This window comes from Nomia melanderi, chromosome 1 (assembly GCF_051020985.1).
Source record: "Nomia melanderi isolate GNS246 chromosome 1, iyNomMela1, whole genome shotgun sequence".
Classification (NCBI taxonomy): Eukaryota; Metazoa; Arthropoda; class Insecta; order Hymenoptera; family Halictidae; genus Nomia; species Nomia melanderi.
The window spans coordinates 39,370,284-39,393,459 of record NC_134999.1 but is presented as its reverse complement, the minus strand read 5'-3'; the positions used below and the strand labels follow the sequence as shown (position 1 = coordinate 39,393,459).

The 23,176-nt window shown below is 49.7% G+C and overlaps 2 protein-coding genes across 5 annotated transcripts; both read left to right on the top strand.

Annotated features, from left to right (window-relative positions):
• The first annotated feature begins 672 nt into the window (after positions 1–672).
• Positions 673–10,859, top strand: LOC116424847 (uncharacterized). 3 transcript variants are annotated; one of them, XM_076367254.1, is made up of 9 exons: positions 673–959; positions 6,129–6,359; positions 6,838–6,905; positions 7,087–7,216; positions 7,683–8,144; positions 8,360–8,551; positions 8,644–8,745; positions 9,295–9,510; positions 9,635–10,859. In XM_076367254.1, exons 1-9 carry the CDS (start codon positions 930–932, stop codon positions 9,740–9,742), a joined length of 1,539 nt encoding a protein of 512 aa, XP_076223369.1. In that variant the 5' UTR covers positions 673–929; the 3' UTR covers positions 9,743–10,859. The 3 variants fall into 3 exon arrangements, with proteins under 3 accessions (XP_076223369.1, XP_076223376.1, XP_076223374.1); XM_076367261.1 differs by lacking the exon at positions 9,635–10,859 and having other exon boundaries at positions 9,266–9,459; XM_076367259.1 differs by lacking the exon at positions 6,129–6,359 and having other exon boundaries at positions 675–959.
• Positions 10,860–18,927: 8,068 nt separating this feature from the next.
• On the top strand, positions 18,928–23,030 carry l(2)37Cb (DEAH-box helicase 16 lethal (2) 37Cb). Of its 2 annotated transcripts, XM_031971797.2 has the most exons (11): positions 18,928–19,056; positions 19,185–19,508; positions 19,591–19,759; positions 19,844–20,085; positions 20,158–20,360; positions 20,447–20,742; positions 20,829–21,133; positions 21,217–21,374; positions 21,442–22,257; positions 22,387–22,563; positions 22,649–23,030. In XM_031971797.2, exons 2-11 carry the CDS (start codon positions 19,346–19,348, stop codon positions 22,778–22,780), a joined length of 2,661 nt encoding a protein of 886 aa, XP_031827657.1. In that variant the 5' UTR covers positions 18,928–19,056; positions 19,185–19,345; the 3' UTR covers positions 22,781–23,030. The 2 variants fall into 2 exon arrangements, with proteins under 2 accessions (XP_031827657.1, XP_076223358.1); XM_076367243.1 differs by having other exon boundaries at positions 18,971–19,508.
• Positions 23,031–23,176: the final 146 nt, after the last annotated feature.

Below are 23,176 nucleotides of genomic sequence, written 5' to 3'. Positions count from 1 at the left end.
TAGTTCGAGCATCGTGGCAATAGAGCTGACGGGTTTTCGTCCCATTTCCGGGAGATTAAAGATTCCGAGGATTCCAAGTGGGCGAGCTGTTTTAGTTTCAGCCCCTCGGTGGTTTAAAATCGTCGATTTATCGGTAATGTCGGCTTCTACTGGTAGATAAAGTGAATTTCTGTTTGTTGTTGGAAATCGTTTAATTATGCATTTAAACCGTTCTCGCGAATGTCCGTGATATTCTTTGCGCGAATAGTCGGCCGGAGACGAGCCGTCGTATAAGTTGGTCGATCAAATGTTTTCGGAATAATAATTTGGCGAACACTGTAAACGAATAGCGCGTCGAAGAAAGAGACGCGCGTCGGAAGGGCTGCATCCGATGCGCATCGATCCGAAAGGTTCCGATCGGTGTCGGTATATCAGGAGCGTACAGGTGGAGGCAGACGGTTGCGAGAGTTGCGCGATCGAAGCGACCGACGATATCGGAATTGGCGGCGAGTCGAAAGCGGTTCGCGGCTGCAACACGGATGCCTCTGACGTCGATGCACCGATGCTGGTGCACACGAGCATCGGTGTGTTCGGGCTCCCTCAAAAATAACGATCCAATGGGAAGCGTGTAAACAATGGCTGGAAGGCGGCCGATTGGCGGCACTGTCGCCAAGTCGACTGGCTCCGCCCAATGGCGCGGCGCGTTTCCCGGCTCCAGGAGAATTGTGCATCGGTCGTCCTTTCCTCACCCCCTCCGGCGGCAGCTCGGCCTCCCTCCCCCGCCTCTGTCCATCCCTGCAATACTGGTGACGGCGGCACGGCTCGTATTCAGTAGACTCGGCCATTTCTCTTGCGACTGGTTCGGGCCGCGACGTATATTTTTGTTTCTCCGTTGACGACAGTGCGGGGATTTCCCGGGTAAGCTTGGCAAGATAACGCGACGCAAAAGGATGATACACTCCGGGCGTACCAGGCTCGAGGTAAGTCCCCCTCTCGTGTAATCGCGCGCACCGAAACTACCCGTGCGATCTGACAGCGGGGGCAATCATCGGTCCGGGTTCAGGTTTTCCGTGTCCGCTGCGCTCTCCTTTCCGTTCTCTCCGTTCTCTCCGTTCTCTCCGTTTCTTCCGTTCTTTCCCTTTGCTGCCGTGTTTCCTTCGGTTTTTTCCTGCAGGAGTGTGGAAACGCGGCCGAAAGTCGCACACCGCAGTTTTGGGGGGGACGGGCCAGCGGGCTCGGTGGAGGGGCGAAGGGGGCTGGTTCGCTGGCTGGCAGGCTGGCTGGCAGGCTGGCTGGCTGGCTGGCTGGCTGGCTCGTGCGTGTGTCCAATGTTGTCATTGCCGAGGCGAACAGCTGATCCGCTCCCCTGGCCACCGTGTGCTGCCTGGCAACGATTTCTCGCGCCCGTTATCTCCGCGCTCCGCTCCCGTCGCGACAGACTTCTCCGCGGCTTCGATAAACAATCTTCCGGGCCACGACGGCTCGTCTCTCGGTCGGTCTGCTCGCGTATTCCCCTCTCTAGGCGGACGGTTCTAAAGGCTTCCTTGCATTTCGCATCGTTACCATTCCGCGTATATGCCTCCGTCTCGGTCTCTTTCCCCCTCTGTCGCTATGCGTGCGTCCCGCTCCCTCTCCGTCCCTCCGTCGGCCTCGCTCTATCCGACTCGCTCGCTACTCCGTTTCTCCGATCGACCAACCGACCGACCAGTCGACTCCGTTCTTTGTTCTTTTCGTTCTTTCTTTCCGTTCTTTCCGTTCTTTCCGTTCTTTCCGTTCTTTCCGTTCTTTCGTCGGCTCCGACCCTCCGTCGCCGTCGTCGTCGACGCACAAGCACACCCCCGCCCGGGCCACGCTTTAATCGGCGTCCGTTTCCCGATGTCTCGTGCCCACGAGGAATCGATCGCGGAATCACCGAGGGAAAACTGGGTTGACGAGGACGCTCCGTATCCTCGAAGCCCGATCGCGACCAGGAGGAAACAAAGGAACGATCGAGCGGGGATTCCCGGCGGGGTCGTCGAGAGCCTCGAGACGAGCATCGACGTTCTTTCCGAACAGTCGGACGAGCGACCGTTCGTAACCGGTGAAATAAGAAAAGTCGCTTTTCCGAATTTCCCTGGACTGTGCGCGGCGTTTGCCCGTTCGATCCGTCTTTCGCGAACGGCGTCGGACGCGAACGCGTATCTCCGATAGCACCGTCTTGGCTCCGTGTTTCCATATCGCGCGTCTCTCTCCCGCCAGTGGACTTTCTCTTTCTCGATCCGTCTCGATTTATCTCTATCCTCGAGCGTCGCTGTCTCGCGTGTTCCCTCCCTCCCTCCCTCCCTCCCTGCCGCCCCGTCCGTCCGTCCTTTGTTTTTCCGGCGTCGTCCGTCTCCGTCTCTGTTCTTTCAGCGTCGATCGTTACGCGCTATTAGAATGTCAATGAGCGTTGTCCTTCTCGCCGGTTTACGGTCGAACGACGAGACACCGAAATCTCTTCTCCCCTTTGTTAGGTTCCCTCGTTCCCGCAGGTGATGCACCTCGTTCGTTCGATTCGCTCCGTCTTCGGGGGAACTTGATCGTTTCGTCGCGAAACCTATCGATGCTCGGATGCGCGGCAACGCGAGAAGAACGAAAGGTTCCCGGTGGCCGTGTTTTCCAGCCGAAGACACGATCCTTTGTTAACGCGCGGAAAAGTAATCGCCGGCGATCCGTTTACCGCATACTTCGGCCAGTCCGCGGACACCGTATCTCTTTTTCTTATTTTCCTTCGCAGTTTCTCGGAAATTGTTCGGTTCGTCGAGACTCGGTTGCGCGCAAAGTCTGTTGTTCTCGCCCGACTCCTCGAAGAGTCGAAACGATCGGGAAGCTGTTCCATTCGAATATTTCGCAGATCGTCTGTCCGATCTGTAACGTACCGATTCCCCTGACCAGCCGAAAACAAAAGATGCGACGTTGATCGCGCCGGGGACGCTTCGCGGGGATGGAAACGTCGATGGGGGGGCCGATTTGGAGGGAAAACGAACAGGTTGGCCGCGGCTGGCTGGCTCGTGGGCTCGTGTAAACAGAAACGCCGCGCGCCAATTTCTCCGCTGTCCCTCGTTCCACGATTTCAACCAGTTTCATTTTCCAGTCCATTTTCTCGATGGACGACCGTCGCAAATGTCATTTCGAAAAGGAACCGCGTTACGTCGCAAGAGTATCGTTGACGGCTAACGGTGAAAAAGCTGTTCATCGAAATACATGGATTCCGAGAAATCATTGAAAATACACGGATATCCGAGAATCTATCGATTTTGCTGGTTGTTCTCGACGCCCTTTCGGCAGGCGCCTCGATCCTGAAAGCGCCACCGAATCATCGAATAAGGAGATCCATTGTTCGTATCAGGTTTTTATTTAGTCTTCCGTTTGGTCATGGTTTATTTGCATCTCGACGCGTTTCGAATCTTTGTTCGTCTTATCCGGTCGCGTTCTTGTCTTTCGACTCGTCGAAAAATCCACTCGATCGTTGAAGCGTCAGCGTATCGTCTCGCAAGGGAAAATCCATTGTTTCAACCGCATTCCGTTCTACTGGATTTCCTTGTCAGCCCTGTTGCCGTGGCAATCCATCGGTTCGAACGTTATTGCGCTCGTTCCCTTTCAAACGAGTCTCGTGCTAGGCGTTTTTTAAATGCTCGTAGGTTACGCTGTTATTACGGTGTTGTAGTTTCAGACAGATCCTGCGCATTTCTCGAAAGCATACGACACGCACAGTCGCGCGAGTAACATCGAGTTTCCGAAAGTGTAAATTCTCGTGCAGCGCAATTGAGAGGCAACGCGCCGCGAACCGCGTAAACGCTTAAACGCGATTATAGTAACTATCGATGATCCCTGAATGGAAAAGGAGACGAGAACCGGAAAGGATAACCCCACTGGTCCGAGAGCTGGTATGGAAAGCTTTCCGCGCGTGCTCGAATCGCGTCGAAAGCGAATGGGACGATTACGCGCCGGGGCTAAAGAGAATCGGTGGTCTCGATTTCTCATTGACATTCGATATTTCGCGTTTAAGAAATTTCTCGATTGTTCGTTTCGCGGTGGCGAAATAACGATAACGATTCTTTCGAATGGGCGACTCACGGAAAAACGAGCCATAGATTCGACGAAGAGGATCGCGCGGAAATTCCAGCGGGGGCGCGCACCGAAAACAGTTGCATAACGAACAAGGAGGGAAGAAGAAAAACGGAGCGCAACGCCGTGAAAAATATTTCGGAATTCTATTTTCGACGAGGATCGTTTCCCGGGGCGCGAACGCCGGCCGCATTCTCGCGACCCGACGACACGGTTTATCTCCCGTTTAACTGCGGAACGAAACGCAAACACGTCGGCCCGTCCTACTGTGTTGCCCCGATTCCGCGAACAACGCGATCGCTGTTTCTCCCGGCGCTAACCCTTTACGCTCGAGCAAACGGGCACCGGCAACTCGAAGGAATTTCGTTGGAAAAAATCTATCGGTATGCGCGTGAACGGAAAACTCGTGGATTACAGGTAGAAATGTTACGATATTTTATATTTTCCTGCTTTCTTCTTATTTTGTCGGCTAAGAAAGTTGTCGTCCGACACTCCAGCAACTGAATTCCGCGCGAGAGATTGCTGGTTTTTCAGGTGTTTCAGGTGTGCAGCGGTCCCGAAAGCCAGGCATCCCTCGTGCACGCGCGTCGCGCGCGAAATCGTGAACAATCGATTGGCCCCGCGCCGCGCCGCGTTTCGCGTTTCGCGTTCGAAACTTTCGCCGAGAAACGGAAGAACTGGACGTGAGAAACTGTTGTTTCCTCGATCGCTATCGAACGTGTACAGGGCCAGACCGGATGTACGATACTATCCAGAATTAGTTGCTCGCGAAAAACGGGTGAAAGATATGCACTAAACGTCCAAAGGTATCGCGCCCTTCCTCGACAATTGATTTTCGCTGTGCTCGGGATCCGCGAACGAAACCTGCTCGCGAATTATCTTCGATGAAACGTCCAAACAGATAAACGGAACGATCGCGAAAGATACACTTGAAAAGCGAGTCGCAGATCAAGCGTTTTATCGTCGATTGTTAACGGTGATGATGCAATCCGCGTGCTCGCGCGCTCGCGCGCTCGCGGCCTTAAGCGGCCTCGCTCTTTGAAAATATCTTTCCAGACCTCGTTCCCTTGTTCGCGAATGAATCCGTTTCCGGAATGACTTGGACGCACACGCTCCGTCTCCGCGATCGTTCACCTATACAGCCGTGTGGCGTTGTTTTCTTGGTTTCCATTGTTGTCGCCGCGGAACACCGCGGAACACCGCCAATCGAACTCGACCGACGCGCGGTTCTTTTTCAACCGGAGTGTTGCTTCTTCTTCGAATCATCTGAAATCAATAATTAGAAGAATGAAATCTTATTCGAACTTTATTCGTGCTCGTGCAGCTTTTCGTCCAATGTTCGCTCCTAAAGATGCCATAACGATAACGTTTACTTACATGCCGTTCAATGGAATATTCTTTGAATAATCGACGAGTAAACGAGGGATCGCGCGAACGGAAATCACGGCTCCCTCCTTGGAGCCCGATTCCGTTCTACCCGTAGCGTCCTTGTCGAAAAGTCGACGTCGCGATTCGCGAAGCAGCATCAATCCTGAAGCTGCGAAAGGGTATTTATAGAGGAGATCGATACGAGAACCGTGTGTTGCGATTACTTTTTAAATGCCCCGGCCGCGGGCGTTCCATTTTCTTTTTTCCCCCCGTTTCCCCCTCCTCGCCCCGTTCTCACCTCTTTTCCTCCGTTTTCGCCCTTTCTTTTTGCCCCTTTTCTGCCCCTCCTCGTCTCGAACGCCGCGCACATCTCGAGATTGGATACGTACCGCTCGAGATCCGATCGACGGGGCAATTCGTTTTTAATCGAACACGCGGTTGCCGATGCACCGATCGTTTGCAAATCGGCGATCGTTGCTTTGAATATCGTTGGGTTTGCCACGAAAGCGAAGCGAAGCGAAGCGAAACGGGGTAGGGAATCGGTACCGCACATCGCTGGGACGATATCGATCCCGCGTTCAGGAAGATCGCGCGGCCGTCCCGGAACGGACTTTCGGCTGGTCCGATTTTCGGGCAGCCGGGCCGGGCCGGGCCGGGCCGGTCCGCGGTGATCGATGATGATGCGTTGTTTCTAGAAAAAAGTAAGTCGCGTGGGCGTGGGAGGAGGGGGCCAGGTGGGGCAAGGGGTGCAACCGGTCGAGGAGTCTGGCGCGAGCGGTCAGTGGTGGAGGCAACAGCATCCATCCTATCATCATCATCATCATCACCAACACCATCACCATTACCATCATCAGGCCGGTTATTACACGTTGCCATCGCACACTCACAACAACCCCGTCACTACCATGAAGCAGTCCTACATGCAGGTTGGTCCACGTGGGTATACCGCGGCCGGCATCTACGTACAGGCCACCCAGTATAGCACGGCATTCCTGCAACGCTGTTTCGCTCTAATACGCTTCAAGAATCTGCCAAATTATCCAGAATTCCGGAATAACGTCTAATTATTCTTTCGATAGCGATTCTTCGCCGTTACACCGTGTAAATACTGCAATTTCTTCCGCTTCTGAAAACTAATTCTGTTTCCTTTCTTTCTCTCTATCTCTCTTTCTCTCTTTCTTTCGTGCAACATGCATTCGCAGAACACATTTTTTAGGAACCTAACGACCGTGTTCTACAGGGGTTACCTGTACAACGGTCGGTCCGTCCGTCGGATCGTCTTCGAGCCCCGTTAACAATCGGACCGTAAAAAGAAAGAGTAAAGAATAACTATGAACGTTGATGTTATTTAAGATTTCGCAGACGAGCACTCACCGTTGTCTGTTTCTGGTTTTTTGGTTACAGTTAACATGGGTGTTTCATGACGACGAGGCGCAGATTAATAAGAAACTGCCAAAAGAATTGCTGCTTAGGTACCGTAAGCGTATACACGTTTTTTCTCTTTCTCCCTTTCTCCCTTTCTCTCTCTTTTGCTCTCTCTCTCTCTCTCTCTCTCTCTCTCCCCCCGTCTCTATCTCTCTTCTTGTTCAACGCGAATAGAATTGTTAAATTAAAACCGGACACCGAGTAACACGATTCCCGTACGATTGATAGAATTCTCTCGTATCTGGACGTGGTGTCGCTATGCCGTTGCGCGCAAGTGAGCAAAGCCTGGAACGTGTTGGCGCTGGACGGGTCCAATTGGCAGCGAATCGATCTGTTCGATTTCCAACGGGACGTCGAGGTAAATCGAACGCGTTATCGCGCTGCTCACGCGAGATGCACGCCGGTTCCCTCTTCCCGGGGAACCGATCGTAGTGCCAACGGGTGAGCGGCGCGTTAACCGGAAACGGGCTGCCGACAGGTTCCCGAGACTCGCGCAGGGTTCGACGCGTCGAACGTCGCGTGGTCCATCTGGAAGATTCGTTGCACTTGCTTTGGAAGTCACGTTGACGCGCGACAGCTTCTTACGAAAGAGAATAATCGGGAGTAATTGGGAGAAGTCGTTCTCAACTGGCAGTCGATAGGTGGGACGAGCGACTGATCGACCAATGGTATGGAGCGCGCGACGCGACTGGAAAAGGAAAAATCGCGAGAACGAATCTCTGCGCGTGAACCGTGAACCGTGAACCGCGAACCGCGAACCGCGAACCGCGAACCGCGAACCGTGAACCGTAAACCGTAAACCGTAATCGATCACCCGACTGCAGGGATCAGTTATAGAGAATATATCGAGACGGTGCGGCGGGTTCCTGCGACAGCTGTCCCTTAGGGGATGCCAGAGCATCGGGAACAACTCGATGCGCACGTTGGCCCAGTCCTGCCCGAACATCGAGGAGCTGAACCTGAGCCAGTGCAAGAAGATCTCGGACGCCACCTGCGCGGCCCTCAGCAGCTGCTGCCCGAAACTGCAACGGCTGAATCTCGACTCCTGCCCCGAGATCACGGACATGTCCCTGAAGGATCTCTCGGACGGTTGTCCGCTTCTCACCCACATCAACCTGTCCTGGTGCAAGTTACTTACCGACAACGGCGTCGAGGCGTTGGCGAGGGGTTGCAAGCAGCTCCGCAGCTTCCATTGCAAGGGTTGTCGCCAGCTGACCGACAGAGCCGTCAAGTGTTTGGCTCAATACTGCCCGAATTTGGAGGCGGTGAATCTACACGAATGCAGGGTATTTACTCGGTTTCGAGTGATTCCGACACAACCTGTCGAACCTTTCGAACCGTTCAATTGCCAATCGATCGTGCACCTCTTTCGGTCGGGTTGTTCGTTAAGCTACAATGTATATAGCGGAGAGATCCGGGTGCGAACGATTCGAACGTAGACTATTTCCGACGGTTTCCCGGATGTCGCGCGTACAAATTTCTGACACTGAATCTATTCCAGAACATAACGGACGATGCGGTGAAGGACCTCAGCGAACAGTGTCCGCGTTTGCACTACGTTTGCTTGTCGAACTGTCCGAACCTGACGGACGCGTCGTTGGTCACGTTGGCGCAACACTGTCCGCTCCTCAGCGTCCTCGAGTGCGTCGCCTGCACGCACTTTACAGACGCAGGCTTTCAGGCTCTCGCAAAAGTGAGTGGACAGACACACGGTCCAAGCTGTCGTCCGAGCTGACGGCAACGGAACGATAATTCGTCATTGTTATCCGGCTGTTCCACTTCTAGAATTGCAGACTACTCGAGAAGATGGACCTGGAAGAGTGCCTTTTAATCACAGACGCCACCCTCATTCACCTGGCAATGGGCTGTCCCAGATTGGAGAAATTGGTAAGTCGGTAATTATAGATAATTCTATGCTGGCTGTACACGAAGCGTACGCGATACTCGACAAAAACCGTATACTTTGCACCGCATTTGCCGCGTTACGCTAATATAAATATTCTACGTATTTCTACCGTGCGCGAAAGACGAATACGAATCTGACGTAGAATTAACGTCGGTTTTTTCCGAAATCTGCTTGAACGTGTAATTTATGAACGACAGCTTATTCTTGCGGCGAACCTATGCGTCGAATGAAATGCTCGTGTATCGTTGTACCTAGGGGAAATGAACGAATTCGTTGATTAACTCGTTGCCTTGACAAATCACTCGAAGACTATCGGTCGATTGCGTTAGTTGGCGATGTTAAACGTCCTCTTTCTCCGAGTAAACGATTGCAATCGCGACGAGAGTAGTCGCGAAAGGAATGGCAAGGCAAGGGGTGTCGATATTGAAAATATACTACCCCCAACTTCCTTAACGTTTCTATGGTAAAAGTGTCGATTGATTCTCCGGATGGAAATTAAAGCATTTCCGTCGACTGGTTTCTGAAAACAGAGTCTGTCGCACTGCGAGTTGATCACCGACGAAGGTATTCGGCAGTTGGCTCTCTCGCCGTGCGCAGCGGAGAATCTGGCGGTGTTGGAACTCGACAACTGCCCACTGATCACAGATGCCAGCCTCGATCACCTTCTACAGGCCTGCCACAATCTCGAGCGCATCGAGCTTTACGACTGTCAACTGATCACCAGAGCTGGCATACGTAGACTCAGAGTATGTGTCGAATTAGTCTTATTCCGGTTCCGTTCGTTCGTTGTAATTACGCTGCATGGCATCGGATCCTGCGATAATATTGCATTGTACAGAGTGAGGAAAATCGTCCGTCAATTGGTTCCAGACGCACCTGCCGAACATCAAGGTCCACGCGTATTTCGCGCCGGTGACACCGCCGCCGAGCGCCGGCGCGTCCCGGCAACGATACTGCCGGTGCTGCGTAATTCTGTGATTCCGCATCCGAGCGACGCTGATGTAAAAATCGTCCGACGTACCACACGACCGGTGGACATGTTGTTTCGGTGATCGCCGGTTCGCGGTGACTGTGGGACCTTTTCTCTTTCTCATCGTCCGGCCCGGCAGACACGGCCCAGGAACACGAACGCGGGGCATAGCCGGCCGCGTGGTCAACAGTGAGAGAAACCTGAGCCTCGAAACTCGTGAATCGTGAATCGTGAATCGTGAATCGTGAATCGCGAATCCATCGGAATCCATTGAAGCTACACAGGGGTCTGGTTAGTCAGCCAGTACGTCAGTACGTCACCGTCACCCACACACAGCCACACGCGGTGAGACACGGAGGAGACAGGCGAATACGAAGGAGAAGAACCACACACGTAGACACACGAGTACACGCGACAAAAGATCGAGGCCGCGGACGAAGACGATGCAACGCAAAAGAGTCGCCGCTGCAATTAACGTACCGTTAATCGACGCTACTACCCAACCACTATAACTCGCCGCTGTTCGATAAACTATTTCGCGGTCCGTTCACCGTTTGCTAACTGGAAAGGCAAATCGTTGTTTCTCCGAGATACGGCGTCGCGTCGTTCAACTAAACGCCTCGTAATCGCGCGACCGTCGACGACCGCCGCCCCCCAGGAAGGAAAGAAATTAGCCGGGATTCCTAGATCGTTTCGCCGGTCCACTCTCTTTCGACTCGGGTCGATTGGTCGGAAGCTGCTGGTAAGAAGGCACGCCGGTTCAACCCGATTCCGATTGCTCGCAGTTGAAATTCCTTTTTTCTTCTTTCAGTGGTAATCAGTGGTATCGTCGACGACGATAAGCCCGTCGATTCGGTATCGATGAATTTCTCTCGGAACGATAGAAGAAGCTAAACTCCGCTAACTAAAGCTGCGAAAGACTTCTTACCAGCAACGGAGACGGTAGCCCGAGCGGGGATCGCGTTCCCCGGCGTACGCTCTCCCATCCTACACACGCACGGATCCCGAGATCCCGAGCGACCAGTATTCTTCTCGCTGTTCGATGTTCCGCGCGACGAAACGAAAGATGGAAGACGGCGTTCCGCGCGTATATGTACATAATACATATTTTTTTAGTACGACGCATCCACTCTCTCTCTCTCTCTCTCTCTTCTGCTGTAGACGTTGAAGCTCGTCGAAGAGAAGCCCGCGTACGCGTTACGCGCATTCTGCCGCGGTTCTCCCGAGCGTTCCCCGTGGAACCGGACCGATCGCGTTCGAACGCGATCCTTGTTCTCCACCCCCATAGAAATCAATCACGGACGCTCGATCGTTCCATCGGATGCACCCGGCGTCGGGCGCGCGCGCGCGGCCAACGCGCTCGACACGCGTGTACGTGTGTTCCTGTAGCAGTTTCTCAACGAACACTGCCTATCGTAAAAGTTATCGACTAAACGATTACGATGATACAGAAAAGTGTTCAGAAAACGCGACAAAAAAATTGCAAAAGAATCGGAAAAGAAAAGGAAAGAAAAGAAGCGAACGCGAACGCGAACGCGAACGCGAACGCGAACGCGCCGTAGAGAATCGCAGACTTTTCGAGTCTCCGCGATGGAGATCGTAGTTGTACAGTCGTTTGTTAGCGATTAACGTTGTTCACGGGGACACGGGGCTCGTTCCCCTGTTCCCTCGAGGTTCACGATCGCACGAGCGGCCGGCCCGACGCGACCCAGGCAGCGGATTTCTTTCCTTCGGTGGGGCGTCGCGCGCGCCCCAGGGCAATACACTTAATAGACGCGTACAGAATCGCTGATCGATCGCACTGTCCGACGAATAGACTTTACGAATAGTTTGTTCCGCTTTCTTTAATGCTCTTCGAGATTCTCTGGGATTTTCCTGCGACGAGCGCGACGCGACGGTAAACGCGGTTCAAAGATACCCTTGCGATTAGTCGTTTCGGAATAAAATTTCAAGAGTACAAGATTTCTGGCTGGCAACTTTCGCGGTTCAAGTATTTGTAATTTGAACATTCGACGGTGACAAGGTGATCGGAATATATTCGTAGTTGGAAAATGGAATTAGAGGGGGAGAAACCGTACGTTGGATTGGTATCCGACGCAGAAAGATTTCCGAGAATCGTGGATGGAAATTCGCGTCGGACAGTGCTCGTCAACGGAGTTGCCGACTCCGCACCGGGAGGCAGAGAGTCCGAGTGATCCGCGACTAATAATCGTCGCGTTTAATTGCTGCCGGCCGTTCAGGCGGTACGACCGTTGGCACCTACGAACCAAGATACGATTGCATTTCACGGCGATACGCGGACAGTCCGGCAGCCGTTCTGCCCGCGGATCGCTCCTATCGAGACCCAAACGTACCGTATTTCTTCTCGACGGCCCCCGAGCATCTGTATATTTTCCTGAATTTTCTTCAGACCCGTTCCTCCCCCCCCCCCGGTTGTTTCCTCTGTTCCTCGAGCCTCGAGCCTCCAGCCTCGAGCCTCCAGCCTCCAGCCTCCAGCCTCCAGTCTCCAGTCTCCAGCCTCCAGTTGCCCCCTTCCTTTCTCCTTCCTTCGATTTCTCGTTCTCCTGTTTCTTCCCCGTTCCCTCCCCTTCCTTCTTTCCCGTAATTCTTGTTTTGTAACTTGTCATGGACTAGGAGAGCACAGACTGACAAAACGAATCAAAGCGTTAAATGCGTTTGAACCGATTCACTTCGGCCCAGTGATCGACCGACTCGCTGGCCTCTCTTTTACTTTTTAAGCCTAGGTTACGGATTGCTGGCTGTACGGGAGCCGTGGAAACGCGGATCGCGTCGGCGGATCTTCGGATGCTCGTTCACGGCTAATCGGCGGTTCGGTGATCGCGCATCGATTTCGCGAATGCGCCGGAGATTCGAGGCTTTCGTCGCAAACGCGTCGCGCTGTTCTTACCGTTTCAGCTGCAAGCTGGTTTCCTCGTCTTTTTGGGAACATTGCTCCAACCATCGCGCGATCTCTCCTCGATCGGCAACAGCTTCTCGTCCAACCTTGCTGTCTAACCTGCGTTCGACTGCTCGCGCAACCACGCGAGCGTCATTGTCCTTCGAAGATGGCGAAGTCTCTGATAGAATAATGAAATTTCATACGTCAATTCGAATTTCGAAAAGTTCGATAGAAATTCAATAGGTATTCGTGGCTGCGAATCTAGCGATACATAGTTGTTCGACCGCTTCCTCCCGACGCGCATCTACTCGGTACGCGCGTTGGAATAGTTTTTCCAAAAGGACCTAGGTTATATTTGAAAGGCCCAACGGTGAGAGCGTTGCACGACCGCGTTGTCGACTACACGTTCGTTCTCTCCGGCCGTGTTGCCCCTCCCAGCCGTTCGCGTTGGGTGTACGCGACACGCGAAACTCTCGAGAAAAGATGGACGGGTTCGCGAGACACGGACGCGATGATCCGGAGCCGATGTTCGTCCGGGTAGCATCAAGGGTGAAACCTGATTCCAGATAACTAGACTAGCACACCGGAGAGTGTCGGCTGTTGTTCGGGTTCCCTTCCCTCGCTGTCTAATCGTTGCCAGTTACGGAGCGAACCTCTTCGAGAAAACTGTAGAATTCGAATGGTCGTGTTCGAGCATTCGATCAATGAAATTTCACGTCGGTTCGCAAAGATACGAGATGAAAGGTTGTCGCGGAAGTTCCGGGAAATTAGGTAACAAGGTCGGCGGGAGACACGTCGTCTTGTTCGCTGACGCCGGCAACCTGCGATCACACTTATAGCTGGCTCGAGACGTGAAACTCCAGTGGTCTATTTTTCTGAACTGCTCGCCTTATAATATCGATATCGAGTCAGACTCGTCAAGATTTTACAAAGAATTTAATAAATGCGAATATTAATTGTTTCAAAGCAGTATTTCATTGCATTACAATCATTACGCGCGTTCTCTGTTCGGTTCAGCGTTCGATTCGAGAAGCTACGTAATATTATCGTTTGTTAGGCCGATCAAGCTGCGAGACAGTCGATCCTCTCTCGATTGGCGAATGTACAGGGGGTGAACGGAACGTTGAACGCAGCCATCGGGGTTCGCGGCGACCATACACCGGAGACGAGTCGCACGCTGTGTTCGCCGATAGTTTCGTTTTCGATGTCGTCTGCCTGTCGGGCAGACCACGGGGTTCGAGCAACGGCCGCGCGACAGGAAATCGGAGAGAATCTTCGATCGCGAGACGCGTGGTTCTCGTAGTCGGGGAACCGAGAAATAAAATCAGTTTGTTCGGGTTCGTGATCGATGTGTGATTTATTTTCGCTGATGCGAATCATGTCGGCTATATAATATATACATATATCTATATATTCATACCAATACAGTACATACGTATATTTTTCTTGTCGTAGCGAGGATACTTTCGACGAGGAAGGGCCTTTCTCGCGTGCGTTAAAGCAAACGAAACAAACGAAACAAACGAAAAGGAAAGAGAAAAAGGAAAGAAAAAGAAAGAAAAAGGAAAATGATAAACGGAAGGAAAGGCCGATCGAGGCCAGACTCGAATTTTTTTAAAAACGGTCCAACCCTCGTTTCCCTCTTCCCCCGAGACTCTGTCCACGACGTACAATAGTCCGCGAGAATCTGTTTGCCCCGTTTTACTTTTCACTTTTCACTTTTCACTTTTCACTTTTCACTTTTTCGCGCGGCGCACTCCGTTTCTATCCTTCCCCGTTGTTTCGACGGATCGAGAGCCAGCCACGGCCCGGGCGCGACGACCGAAACGAATGGGCGGGGAAAAAGTATCGATTGTTAATCCTTGCTAGCGTGTAAGAACGTACACCGCGTATATTTAATATATATAGCGCGTAAACAGAATACCGGATGAAACGATTAGGTATGCGGTGCTGGGGAACGATACGACAACTGGATCGTGACCAGTTTCTCGATTGAACCTTCTTTCGCGTCTTTTGCATTAAACAACGAATAATACGGGTTCTTTGCTGGAACGCGCGAACGGATTTTCGAGAACCTCGGTCCTTCGTTGATCGATGCAGGAAATATTAGGGAAATCGTCATTCGGAAACTTCCATTGCGATCGAGTTGCAATCGTCTCCAATACCGTGTACATGTGTATATGTGTATCTATATATTTATACGTCTAATTATAACTGTATACATACACATACGCGTACACGTACACGTACACGTACACGTACACGTACACGTACACGTACACGTACACGTACACGTACACGTGCGTACAGAAAAGTATATATGAAGAGAAAAAGGTATATATTAAGAAAAAATGAAAAAAAGCAGTAAAAATATTATCTATATATGCATATATAGATAAGATATGTTTTATACGCTGCATGTCATCCCTAGAGGAAAAAAAATAACGTGATCATCGTACAGTGTCGTTCGAAGTCGAGTGTCTTTCCTTCTATTTTATTTGTCTGTTTGTTTTCCATTCGATCGTTCTAGCGGTTTAAGCGACGCTCGTTTGCCAATGCACGATTGTAATTCAAGCGCGCGCGCATAAGCGAAATGCTAACGATCGCACCGTTTAGCCGAGCAAACGCGCTGTCCCCGATCGATATAGTCTGTCCGTTCGATCGTTGCGCGATTTCAATCCGTCGACGAATTCACCGAGGCGCGCGCTCGGATCCACCGAGAGATCCGATCGTTTGCCCAGCTATGCTGACCTCTCGAGAGAATCATTTTCCATTGTTTTCGTCGGATATGCTTCCTTCCGGAAGTCTCGACGCGGCTGTCGCTTGTCGCTTGTCGCTTGTCGTTCGATCGAGCTCACCTAAACGTGTCGGGTGTCTCAGTATTCGTGTCGCAGGAATAATTCAACGTGGACCATCAGACTAATCAGGACCAACTAACCAGAAAACACGTGTAAACGAAACAGCGAAGAAAACGTATCGAGTCAATCTACTACCGCAAACAAATTCTAATATAGGCGTGTTACGCAGTAGAGAGTCCGCGAACCGAAAGGAGCGTACGAAATTTCAAGGAAACTATAAGGGAATAGATCGTGCGTTGGCCGTTCCGGATTTTCCAGTGATTCCGGCCTGCCTCGTCGAACCTGCGGTCGGTGATCGTTCCGTCCGACGCTTCTGTTTTCAGAGATTCGTTAACTGGCGCGAGTCATTCGGATACGCGTCGACAGTGGGACGGCCAGAAGTTGATTCGGTTAATATGCAAACACAGAAGCAGAAAGAACTTTGATGAAAAAAATCTGAAAGAATCCAGTTGAACCGCTCGGTGGTTCGAATGTTAAACGACGAGACGTCCCTCCCGCCTCGAACGAAGTCCCACGACGGCCGACGAGGATCTTAACGGTGTACAGTTGAGAGGGAAATTTTAAACTTTTTAAAGCATTAACGGTGTAGGGTATTTAAGCTGTCCAAGACCGGGCGTACGTTTACCGGCGACAAGATTTTAAGGTTTCCTTGCCTCGCGTCAAGACACGGCCGCTGAGGGAGGACGAAACTTGAAGAGCATCGTTCGCGCGCGATTACCGATCCTCGTTACCCTCCACGACTGCGAGAACGGATTCGAGCGAGGCCACCGATAATGGTCGGTGATTCTCTCCGTTCGTTAAAACCGCGGGATTTCTTAACGATCGATCGCGAACGAGGTCATCGAACCGGTGCGATCGTTAGTAGAGTGTGACAGAAAATGCCGTTCGGTCCCGTTACGTCGAAATCTACGAGACGCGGAAACCCGTTGACCGGGCTAGCTAGGGAAATCGTGATCGATGCGATCGTCGTCGAGCCGATCGATGGATCATTCGCGAAGGGAACAGATCGGGCAACGCCTCAAAAATCGCTCGTCAGGCCGGTATCTGCAGTCGATCCGTCTCGAACGTTCGTTTCAAGCAACACCCGAAGGAAACTATTCGATTCGAATCGTCGACGTGTTGCCGTTCGATCAATTATTTCTATGCGTGGCAGCAACGTTTCACCGAAAATATTCTCGAAGATTAATCGTTTAACTTGTAATGAAATTATATATATATATATATATATATATATATATATATAGAAGACGGGCGATCTTTGAAGCGATGCCGTGCTACAGTGGGACGTGAGAGAACTGTTCGATCGTGTCCGTAGCGTACTAAATGGTAACAATCGCAACCGAGGTAACGAATAGGGGAAACGAAGCGTGATGGAAGGGGATGAATAACGAAGCTTCGAAACCGAGTGATCGAGTAAGTGTTTGGCTGTGCAGTAGAATAGGTAACAGACAGAACGTTTTAGAAAGAAAGGGAGAGAGAGAATACGAAACGATGCGAGAGAGAGAGAGAGAGTGAGAGAGAATGCGAGTGTGAAAGATTAAATAGAAGGCGTGAAAGAGACATAAAAATTGAAATGTTAATCGAAGGCAGCGAAAGTACATAGATGAAAAAATTAGGGATGGGATCGAATCTAAATTTGAAATTCTCGAAATTCTCGCGATACTTCTGCCGATTTGATCGAACAATAGGATTATCATGTTTCGAGAACCGACGCCAACACTTCTAAATAGATAAATGTTACCGATCGATTTCAAAGCTTTTCCTTGCGCGAGTTTCGAGAGTTTCGGACGAGGAAAACGGGGCAATGTTTCGAATGGTCGACATTCGAAAGATTGTTAGGTCTGAAAAGGTTTCGAGTAACCCCCATCCCTGGTATAAATGCGTTTCGCTTTATGTATTCAACACCGATCGAATCGCAAAGTATTTACAGACGTACAGAATTTGTTGATTCTCGTTCCGAATCACGCGTAAACGAGTTTCTGGGTTTCCGTTCCCTTTTTCAGTTATCGGAACACGCGAGACGGCGAACAGCTGGAGAAGGGAGGGGGCGAGCATTCAATTCGATCCGAATTCGATTCATTCGGATATCCGTCTGATCCAGAGTGAACCGTTCACGCTCTGGAGAGTCTTTGATATACAAGTGTGCAACACACTGTAAATGGTCTACACGTGTCGGCCTACACGTGCCTCCCGAAATCCGCGGCGGGACTCTCCCGATAATCGCGGAGCGACCGCCGCCCGCGTGACAGAACAACAAAACGATAAACAATGCAATTAACAAGTCTATACAATACACGTATCGTTATACTTGTTAAATATACACGCACACGCATACACGCGCGCGCATACGTGTATGCTTATGTGCATACAAATGTGCGCGGGCGAGTGTGCGTGCGTATCGCACGTATATAATAAACGGTTCGCGCGTTAAAACGAAATACTGTAGCCGATTTCACGGACATTTTCGCTGCTTCGAAAAAAGCTGCAGTCTACCATGTATATATTTTCATTAATGTATGTATAATAAAAAGAAAAAAGTATATTCGAGACAACGATCGGCTCTGTGTGTTTAGTTGATCGCTCTCTGTCACTCTACGGATCGGCGAAGATATACGAAGATCGGAGCAAGAGAAACAAGGAGAGAGGCGAGGAAGAGAGTGAGCGAGCGAGAGAGAAAGAGAGAGAGAGAGAGTGAGAGTGCGAGAAAAAGAGGGAGTGGGAGAGGGAGAGGGAGAGGGAGAGGGAGAGAGAGAGAGAGAGAGATACATTGGGATCGATCGAACTTTCGCGTTTCGGGAACTATTTTTCGGCTTCTGAACAGTATACATATTATCGCAACCGACGTATTTCTCTTTAGAAATAAATCTTGATGAGGAAACTCCGTGGATATTCTTTGTATTTATGTAAACGGCACCTAATCGCGTATATCACCTTTCTCGCGAAAGGTTCTGTGTTGATGTCAATAAATTTTCAGTGATTTCTAAGTGGTTTTACCCATCTCCCTGGATTTTATTGTGGAAGGATCGACGAGGAGATCCTGACAGTAGTCCTTGGAGGGCCATCGAATGCTTGCTCGACGTGTTTTTATTCTTGTTTCTCTGCGCCACCGGGAAATATTTTAACGAGCAAATATAGAAGATACTTTATCAATGAAATGAACAATCATTTTTCATAGGGGACTCTCGAAATCTATCGAAATAAAATGCAAACCTAGCGAGGACTTTATTAAATTTTTCTTTATTTTGTTGTAAATACAAAGTGGTATGCGTTTCGTTCGATCCGTTGCTTGTAATAATCACCTGGGAAAATGATTGGTCGCAGAAACATTGCTGGTCGGTAGTTAACATAGCAAACAAGCATGAATGAAAACACTACGCGTAGTGGCTTATTGAATGAACTCACGTACGTTTGATCTTATGCCGCATTACTCGGGTTGCCTAGCAACGCTCTCCGTACGAGTGTCACATGGCTCCATTTCATTCAATCCTGTAACCGAAACGGATTTATTTTCATCATTAAAGTCCTGTTCTCAACGAAAATTCTTGACATTGTTTTATTATTTATGGTAAATATAGTAAAATAAACATCCATCGCGGATCGTTGCACTCGGTTTCATTCGTAATTAAAGAGGTTAAGATAAACTAACCTAAAACCAACTGCGTTTCGCTCTGTTTTTGTTTGAACTTATCGTAGGATTAAGACGAATTGTAGTTCGTTTCGTGCAGAGTCAGGATGCATTCTGCAACCCTGCTTAAAAGGAAGAAATAATTTTCTATCTTTGGTACTGTCATCTGTGTTCTTTTCCGTAAAAAATAAACTTAACCTATACCCGACACCGAAATCACTCATTCGTCATGAGTAAATACAGAAGAAAGGAATCCTCGAGCGAGGATAGCGACAGCGAAGAGGAGCGACGCAAGAAAGATATTAAGGAAAGAGATGAATTTGCCAACAGGCTCAAAGCAAAAGATGAAACTAGAGTACGGAAGGTTGCCATGCCGGCTGGTTCAGGAGCAGGTGAATTGTATCTTTTACTCTAATGAAACAAGACGAACGATACGATGTTTAAACATTGTATTAAATTGGATATCTTTTACAGCCGAAGCAGCCAAGAGACTTAAAATCATGGAGACGGACATGAGGGAGAAGCTAGTCCCAAAGTTGAGAGTGGAATCGCGTAGAAAATATTTGGAGAAGCGTAAGGAGGACAAAGTAGCAGAATTAGAAGCCGATATCATTGACGACGAGTATCTGTTCGAGGAGCAAATGTAAAATCTCTTTGTTCCAACGCCGTACAGGTTGTTACTTTAATCGTATCTAGCCCACTGACGCGAGAACTTTGGTATAAACAGATTGACGGACCGGGAGAAGAAGGAAAGAGAACACAAGAAACAGTTACTCCAGTTGGCAAAGGAGCATGAAAAAGCCAGGGAGCTCGAAAGAGTGCAAAGATATCATATGCCCCTGGAAAAGGGCAAGGTTGAACCAGAATACGATACGCAAGAAAATGAACCACCTCAATCGGAACAAAGCAAATGGGAATCCGATCAAATGTCTTCTGCGGTGTTTCGCTTTGGTGCTAAAGATAGAAAAGGTAAATATATATATATATATTATAGTTGAAAAAATGAGAATCATTAATCGAGATATTTGTTTACTATTACAGCTCAACAGGACTACGATCTTCTTCTCGAGGACGAAGTAGAGTTTGTCCAAGCGTTGCGAATACCAGGCATCGAGAGAGATCGAAAACGCGAGGAAAGTCCGCCCGCGCAAGTGAAAGCCTTGCAAACCATACAAGAGACCAAAAAAAGTTTACCGATCTACCCTTTCAGGAACGACTTGATCCAGGCCATTAAAGACCACCAAGTATTGCCCTTAGCTTTAGCTGCATTGCGCCGTGTATGTTCATCTAGAATTCGACATTGTAGAATAAAATTCCAATATCCGTTCAGGTATTGATCATAGAGGGAGAAACGGGATCAGGTAAAACCACTCAGATCCCACAGTACTTGTACGAAGCTGGTTTCGCGGAAGACAATAAAATCATAGGATGCACTCAGCCGAGAAGAGTGGCGGCCATGTCAGTGGCCGCGAGAGTCGCTCACGAAATGGCGGTGAAACTGGGGAACGAAGTGGGTTACGCGATACGTTTCGAAGACTGCACTTCCCATCGCACTCGAATCAAATATATGACCGACGGTACGCTGCACAGGGAATTTCTCAGCGAACCAGACTTGGCCTCTTACAGGTACGGAAGTTGAAAAGTGTTCTCTTTCCGACACCGAAACATCGATGAAAACGATGGAAGAAATTTCTGAAAAATATTCTTTCCAGCGTTATGATCATCGACGAGGCTCACGAGCGTACCCTGCACACGGATATACTGTTTGGGCTAGTCAAAGATATAACGAGATTCCGATCAGACTTGAAACTGTTAATTTCGTCAGCCACATTGGATGCAACGAAATTCAGCGAATTTTTCGACGACGCGCCCATTTTTCGTATTCCTGGTCGACGTTTCCCTGTCGATATTTATTACACGAAAGCGCCCGAAGCGGATTACATCGACGCCTCGGTTGTTTCTATCCTACAAATACACGCGACCCAACCCTTCGGTGATATACTTGTCTTTTTAACTGGTGGGTGCTATTGAAATAATCGAGACAGCGCATGCTTCTGGAGTATAGTAAGATTATCTGGTAATTTCATTGGATCTCCTCAGGTCAAGACGAAATAGAGACCTGCCAAGAGATGCTGCAGGAGAGGGTGAGGCGACTGGGCTCGAAATTGAGGGAACTTTTGATCCTTCCCGTTTACGCGAACCTCCCGAGCGACATGCAGGCGAAAATATTCCAGCCAACCCCACCTGGCGCCAGGAAGGTGGGTATTCGATTTATCGACGATTCAGTTCGACAGCTTTTACGAACGCGTTCCTCGATTTGTGCAGGTAGTTCTAGCCACGAATATAGCAGAGACGTCTTTAACTATAGACAACATAGTGTACGTGATAGATCCCGGATTCGCGAAACAAAATAACTTCAATTCCCGGACAGGCATGGAAAGTTTGATGGTTGTCCCGATTAGCAAAGCTTCCGCTAATCAAAGAGCCGGGAGAGCTGGGAGGGTAGCCCCGGGAAAGTGTTTCCGGTTGTACACCGCTTGGGCGTATCAACACGAATTAGAGGACAACACTGTGCCAGAAATCCAGAGAATTAATCTAGGTAACGCGGTGCTCACGCTGAAGGCGTTAGGCATAAACGATCTAGTTCACTTCGATTTTCTGGATCCACCGCCACACGAAACGCTGGTCTTGGCATTGGAACAACTTTACGCTTTGGGAGCTTTGAATCATCGCGGAGAATTAACGAAATTGGGACGCAGAATGGCCGAGTTCCCCTTGGATCCTATGATGGCCAAGATGCTGTTGGCCAGCGAGCAATACCGTTGCTCGGAGGAAGTGGCCAGCATTGCAGCGATGTTGTCGGTGAACGGAGCCATCTTTTATAGACCCAAGGACAAGATTATACACGCGGACACCGCGCGGAAGAACTTTCATGTACCTGGAGGCGATCATCTCACCCTGTTGAACGTTTATAACCAGTGGCAGCAGAGCGACTTTAGCACCCATTGGTGCTACGAGAACTTTATTCAGCACAGGTCTATGAAGCGAGCCAGGGACGTTCGGGAACAGCTGGTTGGATTGATGCAGAGGGTCGAGATGGAGCTAGTTTCCGGCATCACGGAGACCGTGAATATTAGGAAGGTGAGTGAAATCAACTTTGCCCGCCTCCGTCTCTTTTATCGAGAGATGTTCCTGCGATCGAATTGCGAAACTTTTGAAATGTTCAACTTCGAATGTACTTTCGACGTATACAATTTCATCGTATTCCAGGCTATAACAGCCGGATATTTTTATCACGTGGCACGGTTGTCGAAAGGGGGGCATTACAAGACTGCCAAACACAATCAAACTGTCTCCATACACCCGAATAGTTCACTTTTCCAAGAACTTCCCCGGTGGTTGCTCTATCACGAATTGGTTTTCACTACCAAAGAATTTATGCGACAGGTACTGTCTTCGAAACTGAATTTGTTACGACCGATCCTTGTTCTGGAAGGGTGTTTTCATGATTTTTCTCGCTCGGTTATCGCAGGTAACCGAGATCGAAAGTAAATGGCTGCTGGAAGTCGCGCCCCATTATTACAAGCCAAAAGAGCTGGAGGATTCGACGAACAAGAAGATGCCGAAAGTCGCGGGTAGATCGCGGCCCGATGGAACCAACTGACGACCAAGTATCGAACAAGAAATTCACGGAATGCTTGTACAATTCCTAGAACCTTCTACCTAACATTGTACAGAGGCAACGTTGCAACGTTATTTTTTAAAAGGGGAAACTTCGTCGTAACCGCGAGACGATCAAATTTGTAAGTATCGATTGTATTTAAGGCAACGAAGATTAATACATGAAGATACGCTTTCTAACGATAAGCCGCGTGTAAAATATTTTCATTTGTAATAAATGCGAATCGAATCAATCGTTTGCTCGATCTTACACCACCTTTCGTGCCACGAAATGCTATATTATTATTTTCAGGAATTCACGAGTTTATTCGCGAGACAATCAATTTATCGCGTAATTTGAACGCGTATCGTTCTATTGTAGTTATCATTGGTTTTTGAA

Bases quoted from the DNA above. Each gene is read 5' to 3' on its own strand.
- LOC116424847 (XM_076367254.1), top strand. From the start codon at position 930: ATGATACACTCCGGGCGTACCAGGCTCGAG. The intron at 8,552-8,643 runs GTGAGTGGACAG...TTCCACTTCTAG, and splicing joins GCTTTCAGGCTCTCGCAAAA to AATTGCAGACTACTCGAGAA. The intron at 9,511-9,634 runs GTATGTGTCGAA...AATTGGTTCCAG, and splicing joins CTGGCATACGTAGACTCAGA to ACGCACCTGCCGAACATCAA.